We start from the raw sequence: 15,257 nt of genomic DNA on the forward strand, positions 1-15,257 counted from the left end.
TTTTTTGTATATCTGTTTTAATGTTTATTTTGCAATTTATTTGTTAATTTGCAATAACTTCTCTTTTTGATATCTCATAAGAATTATAAGAAAAATACCGATTAACGCGTAATTGTGATTAGTAAGGAATTTTTTAACAGTATCAGGCATGCAATTAAAAGGTACACACAAACACGACTGTACTTAGCAAAACTATAAACGCACATCTAGTGACGTGCTTGGAAATAATCCGTTTATTATGTTGTCACAAGGACCTAACAAAAGGTTTGAACGCTTATAGCTTTTCTCTGCTTCTCGATTCATGATTTCTTGAATTTCCAAATCGAGTTCATTGAACTCAATCAATTCAGTATCAAGAGTTTCACTCATTTCTTCTTTTCCAATACTGTTATTCTCTCCAAATACACGTGCTGCTGTATTATCAGATCCATGAATAAGCGTCGTCATTGTTTGCTTTAGCTGACAAAAATCCATGACATTTGAACGAGATTCAGAAATATTTTCACGAAAAGTCTTGGAAACACAAACATCGTCGGCAACTTCGTTTCTTCTTTCTACATTACATTTGACAGCTACCCCTTCTACTATATCATTTTCATTGACTTCACTTGAACCAAAGGGGATGGAGTTTACCAAACTCCCCTCATTCTCAGCTTCATTTTTCTGTTCAACTCTCGTTTTCTCTTCAATCTTTGGTTCAAAATCAAGAAAGTCCATTGTGCCAATGTCGTCCATAAATTCCCTTTCGAAATTGTAGAATGACTCAATATCTGCAAAATTTGAAGTTAAGGATTCCACTTTCTTTTCTGCTTCACCCTCTTCAAAAGAGTAATTTTTGAGATTCTTGTCGGCGTGGTTTATGGTCTGGTTGTCCATAGTCATACCAACATTATCCAATGTGTGAATTATTTCCTTCATAAATGTTTCATTCTTAGTACAACCTTGAGAAGCATTACTTGTTGTAGAATTGTTTGAACCCGGACTAGAATAGCCACTGTCAATTTGACTGTCAATTTTTTCAACTCGTTTTTCATGCCCAACGGCAGCATCATTACCTTTCCATGAAAAACTTGAAAAGTCGTGTAAGGCTGCTTTCCCATCACCTTCAACTGATAAATTCCGCTTCTTTTTTGGAACATAAGCTTCAAATAGAGTCTTTCTTTTGCTAGAATTTTTCAAGGACTCTTTGCCATCCTCTTTAATGCATTTGTCAGAAGATTTTGATCTTTCAAAAAACTTCGAATGAGACTTAGATGCAGCAAAATTTGAATTGCTATCTCTTGGCGAAGAAATTATTCCTGGAGAGCTGGCATTACTTTTCCCCTGCATTTGCTTAACGTCTTCTAACTCCCAGTTATTACAAGCAGATAGGTCAACGTGTTTTGGTCCAACATAATTTTCAGTTGAAGTATTAGTAGTATAGTCATTGGGTAAATCATGTATATCTTCAGTTGACTGGGAACTTCCGACAGCGGACTGTCCACCAGATGAATGTTTCTTACGATACAGTGAATTTCGCTCCCAGACAGCAAGATGTACTTCATGTAAAGGTACTCTTGGATCACCTTCTTTCCAATTACAAATTATATTTTGAGTATCATCCACTTCCATCCAATGTGTCCCTGCAGTTGGAGAAAAATAATTTTGAGACGAGAGGTAATTAAACAAAGACACGACTAATAACTCCGTATATCCTTTTCTACCACATAAGTTACCATAACTAGCAAATTTTTCCATTGTTCAGTGTTCACAACTTCATGCCACTAAAAACTTTTTTATTCGCACAATACAAACCAATAAATGTTTTGTAAATGTTATTAATAGCTTAAAGTCTAACAAATGATAATTGTTTCTCTTTATAAATACTTTATAATTGTAGACGACAGAAAGACACATGCAAGTAACAAATAAGGTTAGTGATTGAAAAAAGATCAACTGCTTTTTACAAAATATCGCGTTATAATTTCAAACAAAAACAAATCTATAAACATCACAACAGTTACTTAGCTAACCTATTTCACTAGCATGAAAACCTTTACTTACCATTCTCATGGCGAATCCAAGCGACAAAATGATCTGGGTTCTTCTTGTACTGTATAAACTGACATAAGTTGTAACACTTTCCTTGATAGACAAAACCTGACGAAAAGAAATCTGTCTTCTTTACACCTTCGACAAAATGAACCATCACACAAGGAGGCAACCTAAAGAATTTGAACTCATTCATAAATAACATTTACATCACACATCACATCATAAGCAACATAAAATTAGATATCCATGTACATAAGGTCAGTGCCGAGCTTCAACCAGCTATTTCCCATGAAAAAAAAAACCCAACAAATTCTGTTTGTTAAGAGACATTTCCATCAAAATTTACACTGATCCTGAGGATAATGTGATGGATGCCAGTTTACATTCAAAACATTAAAAATGATCTTGAATGATAAAACATACATCCAATTCATAAACATAAGAAAATGATGTTTATTACAGTTAGTAGTAAGGATTATAAAATTGCTTGCTTAACTAAACAGCTTTCTTAAACAAGTTTAACTTTTCAAAAAACCAATGCTCACTCATAATATAAACATGGCACTACCATACCTTTTTATGTCCAGTTGACTTCTTTGACATGGAGTGTTGCATTTATAACAATTCCTCAAAAAAACTCCTCTAGGCACATTAAAATCTTCAAGTGTGTTCGGGAAACTAACAACCAGTTTATTCAATCTACAAAACATAAACATTGTTAGCTATTATAATGCATTAGACAATGATAAAATACTTTATATTGTTATCCATAGACATTCATTTATATAATTTTATTAAACTCACAAGCTACATCTTCATCTCAAAATTCTGAAAACTCCTCCCCTCTAGCTTCTAGATATTTGTTGAAATAACCCCTCCTATCCAGCATATGCTAAAGCTTACTCCTACCTTAACAGAAAATTGACTGCTGACATTATCTTCAATTACTTCATATTGCGGAGTACATACTTAACAAAGTAATATACCCTACCTGTCTACTTGAGTATATCCACACAAAGAACACTTAAATGTCCATTCATATTCTAGACAAAATCTTTCAGAAACAACTGGATTATCCTTTAATAAGATATTCATACACTGCAAGACACTGTCCTTCTCACCAAGTTGACAATTCATCTTTTTTTGCAATGTTTGAAAAATTTTGTTGCGAGTATTGTACAGCATTGTTTTTCCTTCTTCATTGGGACCCAGTACTTGAGCTTTTGCAAACTTTGCACATAGCTCTTGAAGTATTGAGCCTTTCGGCTTGAATTTCTCAAGACAAAGTTGAAGACATCGATTGTTTACAAGGATGGTCATCACAGAATCCAACCAACACAGGTTAATAAAATTTGACCAGTAGAATTTTGAAACAGGGAAACTCGTGTTAGTAGTCTTTGATGTCTAAAACCAAAAAAATATCTAAGCCAAAAAAACAAAAAATGTAACAAAAAGATTTACTAAATAGCTATTTATAGAGATTGGCTCATCCCAACTCATGAACAGCATTTTAATTCCAAAAACTGCAGTAGCAATTTTATATCTCTGCTACCTTGATACTTACTTTGATAACTTCTTTTTCACTTTCTTTATTGGAGGATAACTTCATACTCCCCTTGTTAGTACTTCCCCATTCACGTTGAACATCCTTTACAGCCAACATTTCAACAGGTTCAAAGCCAAAGGGATACACACACTAAAGAAAATATACAGAATATAATATAAAAATATGGCATGACAACTCTTCATTTATGTTGCATTTATTTCATCAGCATAGTTTGATCTATTCAAGAGTACACAAACATTAAAAGAAATTATGCTAAATAAAAATCCATAAAAATTACCTACAATATTTAGTATTTACACAAATATATATAAAGCCAGAAATACAATCAAAAACATATCAAAATTCTACACTGATACACAAGAAAATATTACCATTAGTGACACCAAAAAAGATACACTCCTATCGTACCATTTCCTAAACAGAATGCACCAATTTACCCTGAATATAAAGAGGATACTTTGAATGAGAAATGTTTCTAACAATCAATTCCTTCCAGTCTTCTTCACACCAAGGTGTCTGTCTTCATTAAACCATTAAAATGGCAAAACAAAATGTCAGACTGGATTGCCTTTCCAAGAAAGTGTCTTCATTAATTTATCAATAACCAAGAAAGTGTCTTCATTAACTTATTAATATCGAAGAAAGTGTCTTTATTAATTTATCAATATCCAAGAAAGTGTCTTCATTAAATTATCAATAACCAAGAAAGTGTCTCTATTAACTTATCAATATCAAAGAAAGTGTCTTCATTAAATTATCAATAACCAAGAAAGTGTCTCTATTAACTTATTAATATCAAAGAAAGTGTCTTCATTAACTTATCAATAACCAAGAAAGTGTCTTCATTAAATTATCAATAACCAAGAAAGTGTCTCTATTAACTTATTAATATCAAAGAAAGTGTCTTCGTTAACTAATCAATATCCTGAAAAATTGTCTTCATTACCTTATCCACATATTGGAAGAAATTTCTTTAAAGCAAAGTATAGCAAATGTACATAGTGAAAGACTTATAGATAAAGTTGAGGTTGACAATTGGATAACATTGATTCAATGAAAGGCATTAAGTGAGCTAAATTACGCTAAATAAAAAACATGGATATTTTAAAAAGAAGACCATTATGTCAACCATACTGACCCTTTATCTACTACATATTACCCAATTGCACCATATTATTATATTACCCATACTTCCAAAAGAATCACTCATTTAGACTGCTAGTGTTGTGATTTTTATCCATTGTAGCGTTGACTATAGCTCTGTGCTCTACACTTTAAGCTCGTTTAACAGCAAAATAGTTGGCAAAAACAAATATTTTGAAAATCACTCACCATGGCGTTGTCACACAGCAAAATACCTTCTTCAAAGTTTACACGACAAAGTTTCAATCTGCTCTCGATTCCTCTTCCTTTGCAAATTTCACAGTATTTATTCTTCATGACACAGCCATAACAAGCAGCTGAAACGTCACGACAAACATAAAATCAGCAAGGAACTGCACTTTTAAAGACATAAACGTTGTGATAAACCGCCAAATTGTTTGCAAGTAAAAAACGTGCACCGAACGTTCTTGGTCTCTGCCACTGACCGTATAATACATCTTTATATCGTAATGCGACTTTGACAGTTGATTTTGAGGAGATCTGGGTCAGAGTCGAGGCGATGTTGCGAAGAATAATCTTTATGTCTTTATGTAAATCTTTTTTTTTTCAAAACGGATAATAAAATTGAAAATAACCATGGAAATAAGTCAAATAACCATTGAAATTGAAATACATTTACGAATAGTTTGACAGAGATTTACAGAATATAAATATGTTGTGCATAAATCGCGTGTCTGAGATTGATCAAACTGGCCCTGATCAGTGAAAGTCACACACGAGCCTGACGCTCTGACATGAACAAACTGAGGTAAGGAAATTTTAACTACAGATGACTTGACCCAAGGAAGATAAAACCCAAGAGTTAGTTAACCATTTTTGCCAGTGTTAACTAAAAGCACTCAACAAAATCTGCCTACCAGTCAAAGCAACTTCACAATCATGATTCATGATACAATGTAAACACAACAAACAAGCAAATAGAAACTCAACCATTGCAAAATATGGAAATGGCTTACATTATTTTAATACATTATAGAAGTAGAGAGGATAAATCCTCTAAGTTTTCAGTAGCATAACATGAGTACTCCATTTCACTCTGAGGTGAAGTCTTTAAATAACTGGCTTAAAACATAAGACATAATCAAGTAAACATTACTTTCACCTAACTATCATCATTATGAGACTAATGTTTTTTAACATTTCAGACCTACTCTCAATGGTTTAAGTTTGGATGGCCACAACAACTTTAGGATTTCCTACATTGTCTTCTTGGATTCTTAAACATTGTAATAGAAGAACAGTTTTAAAAGTTGGCATTAGAAATTTTGTTGATTAAAAATATGAAAAAATTCCAACAACCAAAATTAATGTAAAAATACTTACGTTTTAGGTAAAGTAGAACGTCCTGATAATGTCAACATCAACAGAAGAATGCTCTATAAAAATGGATTCAACATACATTAAAGTAAAAAGAATGGAAACATTGCTATCTAAAGTTACCCAGTTATATTAAAAATACATCAAATAACCTGTAAGAATAGCAGACAGCCAAAACCCTACAGGACATAAAAAAAAGTTAACATTAGAACAAGCTATAAACGTGGAAGAAACATGTCAGGATTGCAATTTTAAACATGCAATGGCTTAAACATTGCAACATGATCAAGTTTAGCACAAGTTTTTGTTGGGTGAATCAATCAAAGCTAAGATTGTCAAAAATCCCAGTTTTTTATTAAGGTTCTCCGCATCCCACAGTGGTTAACTTCTAATGTTCTCTCATGTAGACCACATACTTTATTTACTAACAAAACTCAGGCATTCCATACCGTGCAAAGCCAATGAAATGAAAAATACTGATTGAAGACTCCACTGAATGTAGGACCAATAAATGAACTGTATAAAGAAGAAATTGTAAATATTCAACATGCAGATTACACTATTCATCACAGTTACATGATGGTTGTTGACCAACTAGTTATAAACTCACTTCAGTTGTTTGAACTGTACTTCAACTTACATAAAGTAACAGCACAACAAATGTTGGATGGTGATTATTGACCGCCCAGTTTTTAACTGATTTCTTTTGTTTAAACATACAGTTCAAACTTTAAACTTTACAATTCAATTCACACAAAAAGTAACTGCTTACCCAATGTTAAATGCTGCACCAAATACACCAGATACAACGCCATGTGTAGCTAAATCGATTGGAAAACCTTCAGCTCTGTCAAAAATGCATTGCACACATCATAATTCTATGGTTGTGAAAAATCATACTTCATGAGCAAACAATGGGTTCTTATGAGCAATTTCTTAAATAGAATTCGACAACAGCTTTATATTCTCTGCCATATAACCAAAATATGAGCCATTTGTATCCAAAGTGAACTATGCACAAAAACCAAAACAAAAACAAAAAATGACAACAAATAACTTACTTGACAATATTTTCCATCTCAGCCATGGCAGGCACCAGCATTGGACCAATAGATAATCCCAACAAACCCAAGGAGACACAGACCAACCAAACCTTACTGTAAATTAGCAAATGAAAAACTTATTGACATGAATCATGATTGACAGTGATTTTTTAGTTCTTTGGCTAAGGTTGCTTGTTTATAACTAACTAGAGGTTACTTCACACAGATCAGATCACTTACTTTGGCATAAAAGAAAAAGGAACAGGTCCCAACAACAAGAAACTGATTCCAGCAACCAAACTACCCAGAGTCATCACTACTCTAGCATTTGTCTTGTCAGCAATCCATCCAAACAGGGGAGCGAAAAGTGCATAACATCCACATAATGTAAAAAACAACAGACCAGTCTTTGTACTACTGTGAATTTTGAACTATGTGAAAATAAGGATTGGTTTGTGACAGGAAACTTGTTTCATATCAATAAATTGTTGTCACAATGTATATTCAATACACTTACCTTAGCCTTCATATGCGGTGCAAGGGTAGGTTCAACCACACCAATAGCCATTCCACCAAATACTATCGATAATACTATATTTAAAGTAATCAATATATTTTAAAATTAGTCATAACATCTTTTTGAGCCTTTTTAGTCTGTTTGATTCACTCAAATACAAATTATCATTCAAAAGAAAACAAAAAATAACAAAGTCAAAGCTTACATATAACATCAAAAGCTATAATTTTTAAAAATTTCCAAAGAGATGGTTTAGTCTCAATGTCTTCATCTTTTGAAGATGACTCTAAAATAAAAAAATTGAATAGTCTTTTAAAAATGATTTTAGTTCCAAATTGTTCATTGAAAATCATGCAGTGTGCGAATTAGTTGAGAAAAAACGATGTGCAATTTTTTTGATAAAAGTGTTTCTTTAGAGGCATAATCAAATCAATATTACGTTAATTATTACATAGCACTAATTGCTAAATTTATATTTTTAAACGTGCACAAATTCATATGATTTACAACAGTATTTTTTGTTACAACCGCTGATCCAATTACAAATGTATGAGAAAAATTTTTTGCGCATGTTATTCTCTCCTCCTTTTTGTGCAAACTTTACAGCGCAATAAATTCACCTGTTGGCCATCATCCTAGTACTCAAAAGAGTCAGCATTTGATGTTTCCATCCATTTTTTACTGTATTAACTTTGCTGGTAGCTAAACCTTTCGACGAAAATGGCAAGAAAGACAAGAGTATAACCGAACATACTTTTGCTTTTTGATTATTAATCGTAACATCCTTGATGTTTGCTTATGATAAAAAACATCATATTTATATCATATTACAAGCAATATGTAAAAGCAAAAAGTATGGCTGATCAAGGTTGCAAGTTTGGCTTAATAATTTGAGCGAACTTGTCTTTTTCTCACGTTAGGCTTATTTCATTTAAAATCAAAATTCCCTTTGGTTTATTTTTAAAATTTGGCTTATTTTAAGTTTTTTTTTGTCTTATTTTAAGAATCAAAATCAACATGTTTCCTGATTTTACTGAAAATACTAAAAATAGCTATGATGCCAATTCCCAAAAACAAAACGTAAAGGTTTACAAAACAACTCAAATACAAAAATTGACATTAATAATGTATTACATTCCTATTGTCATATACATATAAGCACCATGTATGTTGACTGTTGACTGACTTCCCAGTTTTAAAATGACAACGTCTTTAAAATTTGATGACATTGTGTCAACATGGATTTTAATGTCGTGCAGCACATTCATTTATAAAGTAAAGATCAGTAAAGATTAAGCTTGAAAACATTTTCCAATTTACGTGGTGGTAATCAATAAAGATGTTTTTTGCATATCTTTTTAAAAAGTGATGTGCAATTGTTTTCATTTTAGCTAAAATGATGTGCAAATTGCACATTGCACAGCGTTAATTCGCACACTGAAATCATGTCATGAATACTGACCTTCACTAACATGAGGCAACGTACAAACTACAATAGGTAAAGAGACAAGAAGTAATCCAGCAAGAACAAAGAAAGGTAATCCAAACCCTCCAAACTACAGATGAAAAAAGCCAACATTCAAACAACAAAACCACCTTTATTTCTGTATAGTACAATCATAAATTATCGTATACCTCATACAAAAAACCACCAAGTAAAGGTCCAATAGTTAGACCAATGCCTGAAAATAACTCCAAACTACCCTAAAATTGATCAAATACTTTGTTACTTTGATGGTCAATGCACAAGTATACATACCAGTAAAAACTGACTTCAAAAGCATCAGTTCTTACCATTACACTCCCAACATTGTCAGGAAAACACATTGCCAAAAAAGCCATTAATGCAGTCATTGCCATGGCACCCCCGACACCATCAAAGATTCGAATGACAAAGGAAAAAACTATGAAAATAGTTCCATAAGGCATCTTGTTTAGGAATCTTGATAAAGAGTAAACAGTAAAGCAACAGACTCACTATTTTTTATGAATTGTTATTTTCAATATATTCTCTTACCCAAATAGGAATTCAGAAACCCCAATTACCAAAAGACCATTAAATAAAAAGAATCGAACACCAATGGTGGGAAGCTTAAAATAAATATGGATTCAATTCAATGTTTTATTAAATAAAGAAAGGCATCAATAGCAAACAGCACAAAATCATCCCCTTGTAATATATATGATACTAACATATGCGCCAACAATTGGTGAGATAATGACATTTGTTAAAGCAAACATTCCAAAGATCAGACCAATAAAAAAGCTGTCGGCACCTTTAGTTTTTGCCTAAATGAGAAAACAGGCAAATAAGATATGTCAGAAAAAAGGTTTGTATGTGATACCTTGTTGTATGTAGGAAGAAAAAATATGGGCAAGGTTAAGAGGGGTGGTTAGCCTTCTGGCCCTTCCCATTGTAACAATTATAAATGGAAGAAATCATAGTGGCACACTCTCATAACTTATGTATCGGCCCAACACATTCTGTAGGTTTCATAAATCAGTGAAAAGGGGTTACAAGAAACAAGAGAGCAACTTAAATCTCCTGGAACACCTTTAACCTATGGCCAATGGAAGTAAGGTTTCAGATTATAGAATACCCTTCCACTCACTACCCACTCATACATGCCTAGTTCTTTATATTTCGTTCTTTATATTGACCACTAAATGATACTAAACAAAATAATAATTGAGAACTAAATTATAATTAAGTTAAACTACGTATGTTTTACTATGAAACCGGTATCCTCGAATTTGTAAGGGTGCCTTTAAAAATGGACGGGTAGTCCATAACTGCTCCTCAGCTTACTGTAATCCAAGCTTAAATTTTTCATTTTTTATAATTGATTGTTTTATTAGTTACTCATTTCGTTTCAGTAAATTAATATTGGCACGATCAGTGGGTTGTCTCGTTAATTGGGCTATTGTAAATACGGGTCTTAACGCTTACCTCCGTCGGATAAAATGGTGCAATCACAGAGTATGAAGCTGACACCGTTACGTAAATAATAGCAAATGTCACTAATATGAACTTCTTTCTACGCTTTTCGCTGTTTGAAGATAATTGCCTTTCTGGATGTTCATTCAACAACGGAGACGTTTCGGTGTTGTCGATAAACATAATTTGTGCCTGTCGATGATCGGTCAAAGAAATTGTTTCGAACGTTAATGATTTTTAGGGCGACTTTGTCGATATTTAGTAATTATGAATATTACAGAAAAGTTTGTATTTGGTTCATTTATATAAAGACAATAAATTATTTCGTGTCTTACGAGCCTATGGACGGGGGTAAGAACGCCAAAAAGGCGAATTGTAAGGCCAAACGTCAAAGCGTAAACAATGATCGTAACCGACAAGATTAGAAGAATGCTCCCCCGGAAAATTTTAATAATTAGATGTACCTTGATTTGGTGACGTTGGTCACACGTGTTTCCTGTTTTATGACAGTAGAATAAAACCATAACGATTATAATATTTGAGACAGGGATATGTGTTAAAAGTCGACAAATATGCAACGTTCATCATATAAGTGCCCGGGGGCCTAGATATGCCAAGAATGTTTGAGAGCGAGTTTAAATCCGATCCGGTCAAATTCGACAACAGCTCTCGATTTGTCCACGATTAAATTATCCAAGAAATTGCATTTTAAATTTGAACTTTCAAGCAGGTCGTACCTCGGTAGGATGAAAGGGTGCTATCACTGAAGATGAAGCTGCAATCGCTAAATATATAATAGCAAATGTCACCAATGCTAATTTCTTTTTACGCTTTTCTGTCTAAAGATAATTTTCTTTTTGAATGTTTATTCAGCAGCAGCAACGTTTCGGTGTGGTTTGACATAACGTTTCCTATTAAACTGAATGCATTGAAATTAATATATTATATAATGAATAATATGATAAAATGTTATACAGTATGCACAGAGGCCAGAGCAATGGCGCAGTGAGGGTCCACAATTGGCTGCTGTATATTTATTAGATTATTGCTGCTGTTAGCCATTTCCATCATTCTTATTGGTCAAAAAAAGCAATTAACAGGCTGGCACATGGTTGGTTAGTGGCAACTTGGCTTTTTTAGGGAAATAAAACTGATAAATAAGTAGGCTTCTATTTTTTTTCGTTTGGCCACCAACAATTGCTCGCTATTTTGGCTTCTTTTCTTTGAGTGTAGTGCTTGTTGCTGGACCAAGTCCAACCAATCGTGACGACGCAATATTGCGCTGTGGACGCGTCAAAAATGAAAAACACGACATTTTTTAAGTCATTGTGATTTGTTGTTAGAGAAAAAACTATTTGGTTGACGTATAATGCAATTAGTGAAAAGAGGCAGGAGGTTACTTGAATAGAACATGTTTATAATGTTGGTAAGATTTGCCTCTTTTTTAGCTTTTCCCCTTAAAACATGCTACTTGGCTAAATTTTGTTGGATTGGCTTTTTAGAAGAGTCAATTGACTTTTAGCATCTTTGTCACGCGCAAAGTCGCAAACAAAAGCCTATCAACCCCAGATCTGATCAACCCTGCTAGCTGCCACTATGGTAATCACACATGCGCAATAAGATCATGGCAAGAAAAAATCCAATAGAGTGGCTCTACTGTAATACTGGAAAAGAGATTGGAAACTTCTTGGAAGCCAATTTAAAATAAAAATCATTGCACACGACACGTTTTTTGCAAATTTATACCACATTAAAGATCGAAGCAAACAAACCTACGGTGATTGTAAAGAGCGCCGAGGCTTTTATGCAATACTTGAAAAAAGTTGACGAATTGAAGACAGGAGCAAGAATGCTCAGAAGATTGTGAAGAGTTCAAAAAAAAAAGAAATGTGAGAACATTGATTAGTTAAAGATTGCAATAAGCCTGCTTTGGAGATTCGTGAACAGAGCTATAATTTCACACGAAGAAATGTTCGACCGTGAGAAATGACAGATTGATGAAAAAATGCTCTAGAGATTGTGAACAGTGCTATGGCCTTACTGGAAGAAATGTTGGACCATTAACAAATTTCATTATTGGTGTGTTAAAATCGCTTGCAATTTGTCTCGATAACTGGACGGTAGGAAGTGCGTTAGTGATTTGATTTGAAACCGCAAATGTCGTTGTTTTTCCGCCATTTGAGCTTACGGGCGCATACATTGATGTGCAAGCAGTATTGGAGCCAGTTTGTGGGTCCACGCGAGATGCCAACGCAAACGGTAGTTGTACTTCGGGAATAATCGTCGTTGCTCGGGCAACACCACCATTACTTGGCTGTTGTACGTTGCCATTTGTCAACACTGCGTCAGAAAAACACACAATGGGATTGTGAGACCACTGAATACCTTCGGCTGTCCCGTTAAATCCCCCATTGTTACAGGTATCGGTTTGAAAGCTATTTAATCCATTGAATGAAGGCACATTTCCAAGACTATTTCCAAATGTCGCGTTTATCCCATTCAATCCTATGCCATTTATAGTATTTATCCCTTGAATTCCATTGATATTTGTAAGACCATTGATTGTATTGAAACCCGCAAAACCGTTTATTTGATTCAACCGAGAGTGATTTTGTCCGTTTATTGGACCAATTCCGTTTGAGGAAGTGCCTGCAGTATTAATGGCAAAGTTGCCACCGGTAGTATTAATGGTGGCCAGGCCGTTTAATGTTCCAAGTCCATTAATGGTATTGATCCCTGTAAAACCATTATGAAGGCCATTTAGACCGCTTCCCAAGGTTTGAAAATCACTCAATGGGCTCAAGCCATTCAGGTTTCCTCCATTTACAGCAATGCCAGCTGGGAAATACTTGATCCATGTTGGTGATATCTTCTGGGTGGCCTGTTGAACATTAAAAAAATTTTTTTCAAATACCGAAATCCTCTCTGTTGATTTCCAGACTTTAACGTACTTTTTATAGCCTTAAAAATCCTACAAATGGTTTAGGCTCTTTAATTGTACCTCATTTCTATTTTTAGATGATTGCTCGTCCAACTTTATTTTTTTCGCCTTGTGTTTATTCTCCTCGTTTTCTTTGGGCAAGCGTGGCACGTCTTTCACAAGATCATTACCATTCAAATCACCGTTTACCTCTTGTTCGTCATCGTCACTTGTCGTAGAAAGTCGTCGCTTCTTCTCGCGGATATTGTCGTTGCTACTGGTACTTTCGCTACTGCTTCCTGGGCTGCTCGTACCAGTTTCAGGAGAATGTTCGTTACCTTTGTGCGACGACAATCTTATTTCACTTGGATTGTTCGCATGTTCATCTGCTACAAAAAGCGAATGAATACTATTGTCATGTGACCAAATAATCGTGGATCATTCGAATGGTCACTTAGTTCTAATAACTTTAATCCATGCAGAACAGGTTTAATCAGTAATTATCTGTCGCATATTTCTTTGCCAAACAATCAATTTCATTTATTTGTCATCAAATCAAGCTTCGTGTTGCATAATAAAGGGCTTTACCTTTTCCTCCTGATGTCGTCACGTCTTGTACCGCAGTATTCTCGATAGACGCATCACGCGTTGGCTGAAAGGACTGGAACTGCTGCAATTGATTCGGATCCAGGGTGGTGGCATTGGTAAATGCCGTCAGACCGTTGGAAAACACATTTTGTGGAAAAGTAAGACTAAATTGCTGTTGTGGAAAAGTAGCGGGACCCGCGTGCATATGAATCTGCTGTATCTGAGCTTGAACTTGTGCTTCGACCCTGGCTTTGTTGTGAACAGCTTTTGCTTCCTTTTCAGCCACGTTGTTACGTAATATTCTATTAATAGAGCTGACGCTTGGCACGTTTGTTTTTTCACAAATTCCATCGTTCAGAAGATTGTTTCGAATCTCCCAGGCAAAAATGCATGGATTCTTGTCTTTGTATTCAAGAATTTTCTCAACCACTTTTGGAGTGGCAACTTTAGGTTTGCTGCCTCCAATAGCACCGGGGCGTACTGAGCCCGTCTCGTAATACCGGCCAAGTATCTTGCTGACGCAACCATGTGAGACGAGGAGCTGCCGTGAAATTTCTGAAGGTCGTACCCCAACGTGAGCTAGCTCTACAATTCTCTGACGCATATAGTCGGGCAAAGGACGACCGTTGACGAAAACACCACCAAGTTGATTGACACCACCGGGTCCTAAAAGAAAAAAAGATGCGCAAAGTGTACATACATAATATAACACACACGTCTCAAGATAACGCACGTTTCTCTTGTGAATAAGGACTGGGGATAGTACAAACTTATAAATGGATGATTACAATGTAGCATATACGTCTCTCCTGCTGATTATAGCGTTACATAAACCAGCTTACTTGTGATGGCAACAGGGGTTGCATATATCTTTCTCATCCTCATAATAGAAAAGCATACGCTTGTCTGTGATTGTTAAGAGAATAACTTAAACTTCTTTACAGCATTATATCGTTCACAGCTTTATAAAATACTTTAATAATTCTTCATGAGTGGTTACAATAGAACACTGTCTAACTCTCCTTGGTTGATATTCCCCGGATAAAGCAAAGATATGTACATCCTTTATGAAAAAAATGCTCACCTCGGTGTGGCATAACGTCCTCAGCAGCGCCGGTGAAATTCTTTTGGTTTGTCCCTCAACAAACTACAAGAACAAATATATATAT

At 34.6% G+C, this 15,257-nt stretch overlaps 3 protein-coding genes and 1 long non-coding RNA gene across 8 annotated transcripts in view; 1 reads left to right on the top strand and 3 right to left on the bottom strand.

The window, feature by feature from the left end:
• On the bottom strand, positions 1-5,314 carry LOC124451693 (SUMO-specific isopeptidase USPL1-like). Of its 3 annotated transcripts, none has more exons than XM_047002326.1 (7): positions 4,934-5,314; positions 3,973-4,015; positions 3,599-3,730; positions 3,026-3,438; positions 2,608-2,733; positions 2,044-2,204; positions 1-1,622 (listed from the first exon to the last, which is right to left on the bottom strand). In XM_047002326.1, exons 2-7 carry the CDS (start codon positions 3,973-3,975, stop codon positions 193-195), a joined length of 2,265 nt encoding a protein of 754 aa, XP_046858282.1. In that variant the 5' UTR covers positions 3,976-4,015; positions 4,934-5,314; the 3' UTR covers positions 1-192. The 3 variants fall into 3 exon arrangements, with proteins under 3 accessions (XP_046858282.1, XP_046858273.1, XP_046858265.1); XM_047002317.1 differs by having other exon boundaries at positions 3,973-4,039; XM_047002309.1 differs by lacking the exon at positions 3,973-4,015.
• Positions 5,266-6,657, top strand: LOC124451901. The gene is made up of 3 exons (XR_006950733.1): positions 5,266-5,513; positions 5,911-6,014; positions 6,096-6,657. It is a non-coding gene; the product is annotated as an uncharacterized LOC124451901 (long non-coding RNA).
• Positions 5,684-15,257, bottom strand: part of LOC124451766 (MFS-type transporter SLC18B1-like) — a 24,811-nt gene continuing 15,237 nt past the window's right edge. The window contains exons 4-18 of the mRNA XM_047002359.1: positions 10,593-11,711; positions 9,836-9,931; positions 9,660-9,733; positions 9,437-9,584; positions 9,278-9,346; positions 9,105-9,198; positions 7,848-7,928; positions 7,643-7,716; positions 7,366-7,556; positions 7,144-7,239; positions 6,855-6,929; positions 6,532-6,598; positions 6,235-6,261; positions 6,089-6,141; positions 5,684-5,981 (exon numbers count right to left, since the gene is read on the bottom strand). Coding sequence (XP_046858315.1) covers positions 5,927-5,981; positions 6,089-6,141; positions 6,235-6,261; positions 6,532-6,598; positions 6,855-6,929; positions 7,144-7,239; positions 7,366-7,556; positions 7,643-7,716; positions 7,848-7,928; positions 9,105-9,198; positions 9,278-9,346; positions 9,437-9,584; positions 9,660-9,733; positions 9,836-9,931; positions 10,593-10,763 — 1,371 coding nt within the window. The 5' untranslated portion in view covers positions 10,764-11,711 and the 3' untranslated portion in view covers positions 5,684-5,926. The remainder of the gene's footprint in view (positions 5,982-6,088; positions 6,142-6,234; positions 6,262-6,531; positions 6,599-6,854; positions 6,930-7,143; positions 7,240-7,365; positions 7,557-7,642; positions 7,717-7,847; positions 7,929-9,104; positions 9,199-9,277; positions 9,347-9,436; positions 9,585-9,659; positions 9,734-9,835; positions 9,932-10,592; positions 11,712-15,257) is intronic.
• Positions 12,306-15,257, bottom strand: part of LOC124451722 — a 4,826-nt gene continuing 1,874 nt past the window's right edge. For 2 of the 3 annotated variants that reach the window (XM_047002348.1, XM_047002349.1), the window contains 4 exons: positions 15,173-15,235; positions 14,089-14,754; positions 13,582-13,889; positions 12,306-13,461 (listed from right to left, as the gene is read on the bottom strand). In XM_047002348.1, the coding sequence (XP_046858304.1) occupies positions 12,610-13,461; positions 13,582-13,889; positions 14,089-14,754; positions 15,173-15,185 (1,839 nt within the window). In that variant the 5' untranslated portion in view covers positions 15,186-15,235 and the 3' untranslated portion in view covers positions 12,306-12,609. The remainder of the gene's footprint in view (positions 13,462-13,581; positions 13,890-14,088; positions 14,755-15,172; positions 15,236-15,257) is intronic. The other variant, XM_047002350.1, reaches the window with a different exon arrangement.

The sequence above is a fragment of the Xenia sp. Carnegie-2017 genome, unplaced genomic scaffold (genome assembly GCF_021976095.1).
Source record: "Xenia sp. Carnegie-2017 unplaced genomic scaffold, XeniaSp_v1 HiC_scaffold_13, whole genome shotgun sequence".
Classification (NCBI taxonomy): Eukaryota; Metazoa; Cnidaria; class Anthozoa; order Malacalcyonacea; family Xeniidae; genus Xenia; species Xenia sp. Carnegie-2017.

What these genes read in the sequence shown, in the direction of transcription:
- LOC124451693 (XM_047002309.1), bottom strand. Translation starts at nt 5,041, where the DNA reads ATGAAGAATAAATACTGTGAAATTTGCAAAGGAAGAGGAATCGAGAGC. An exon ending in GGATATACTCAAGTAGACAG is followed by an intron (nt 2,734 to 3,025) that starts GTAGGGTATATT and finishes TATGTTTTGTAG; the next exon opens with ATTGAATAAACTGGTTGTTA. An exon ending in AGTCAACTGGACATAAAAAG is followed by an intron (nt 2,205 to 2,607) that starts GTATGGTAGTGC and finishes CAAATTCTTTAG; the next exon opens with GTTGCCTCCTTGTGTGATGG.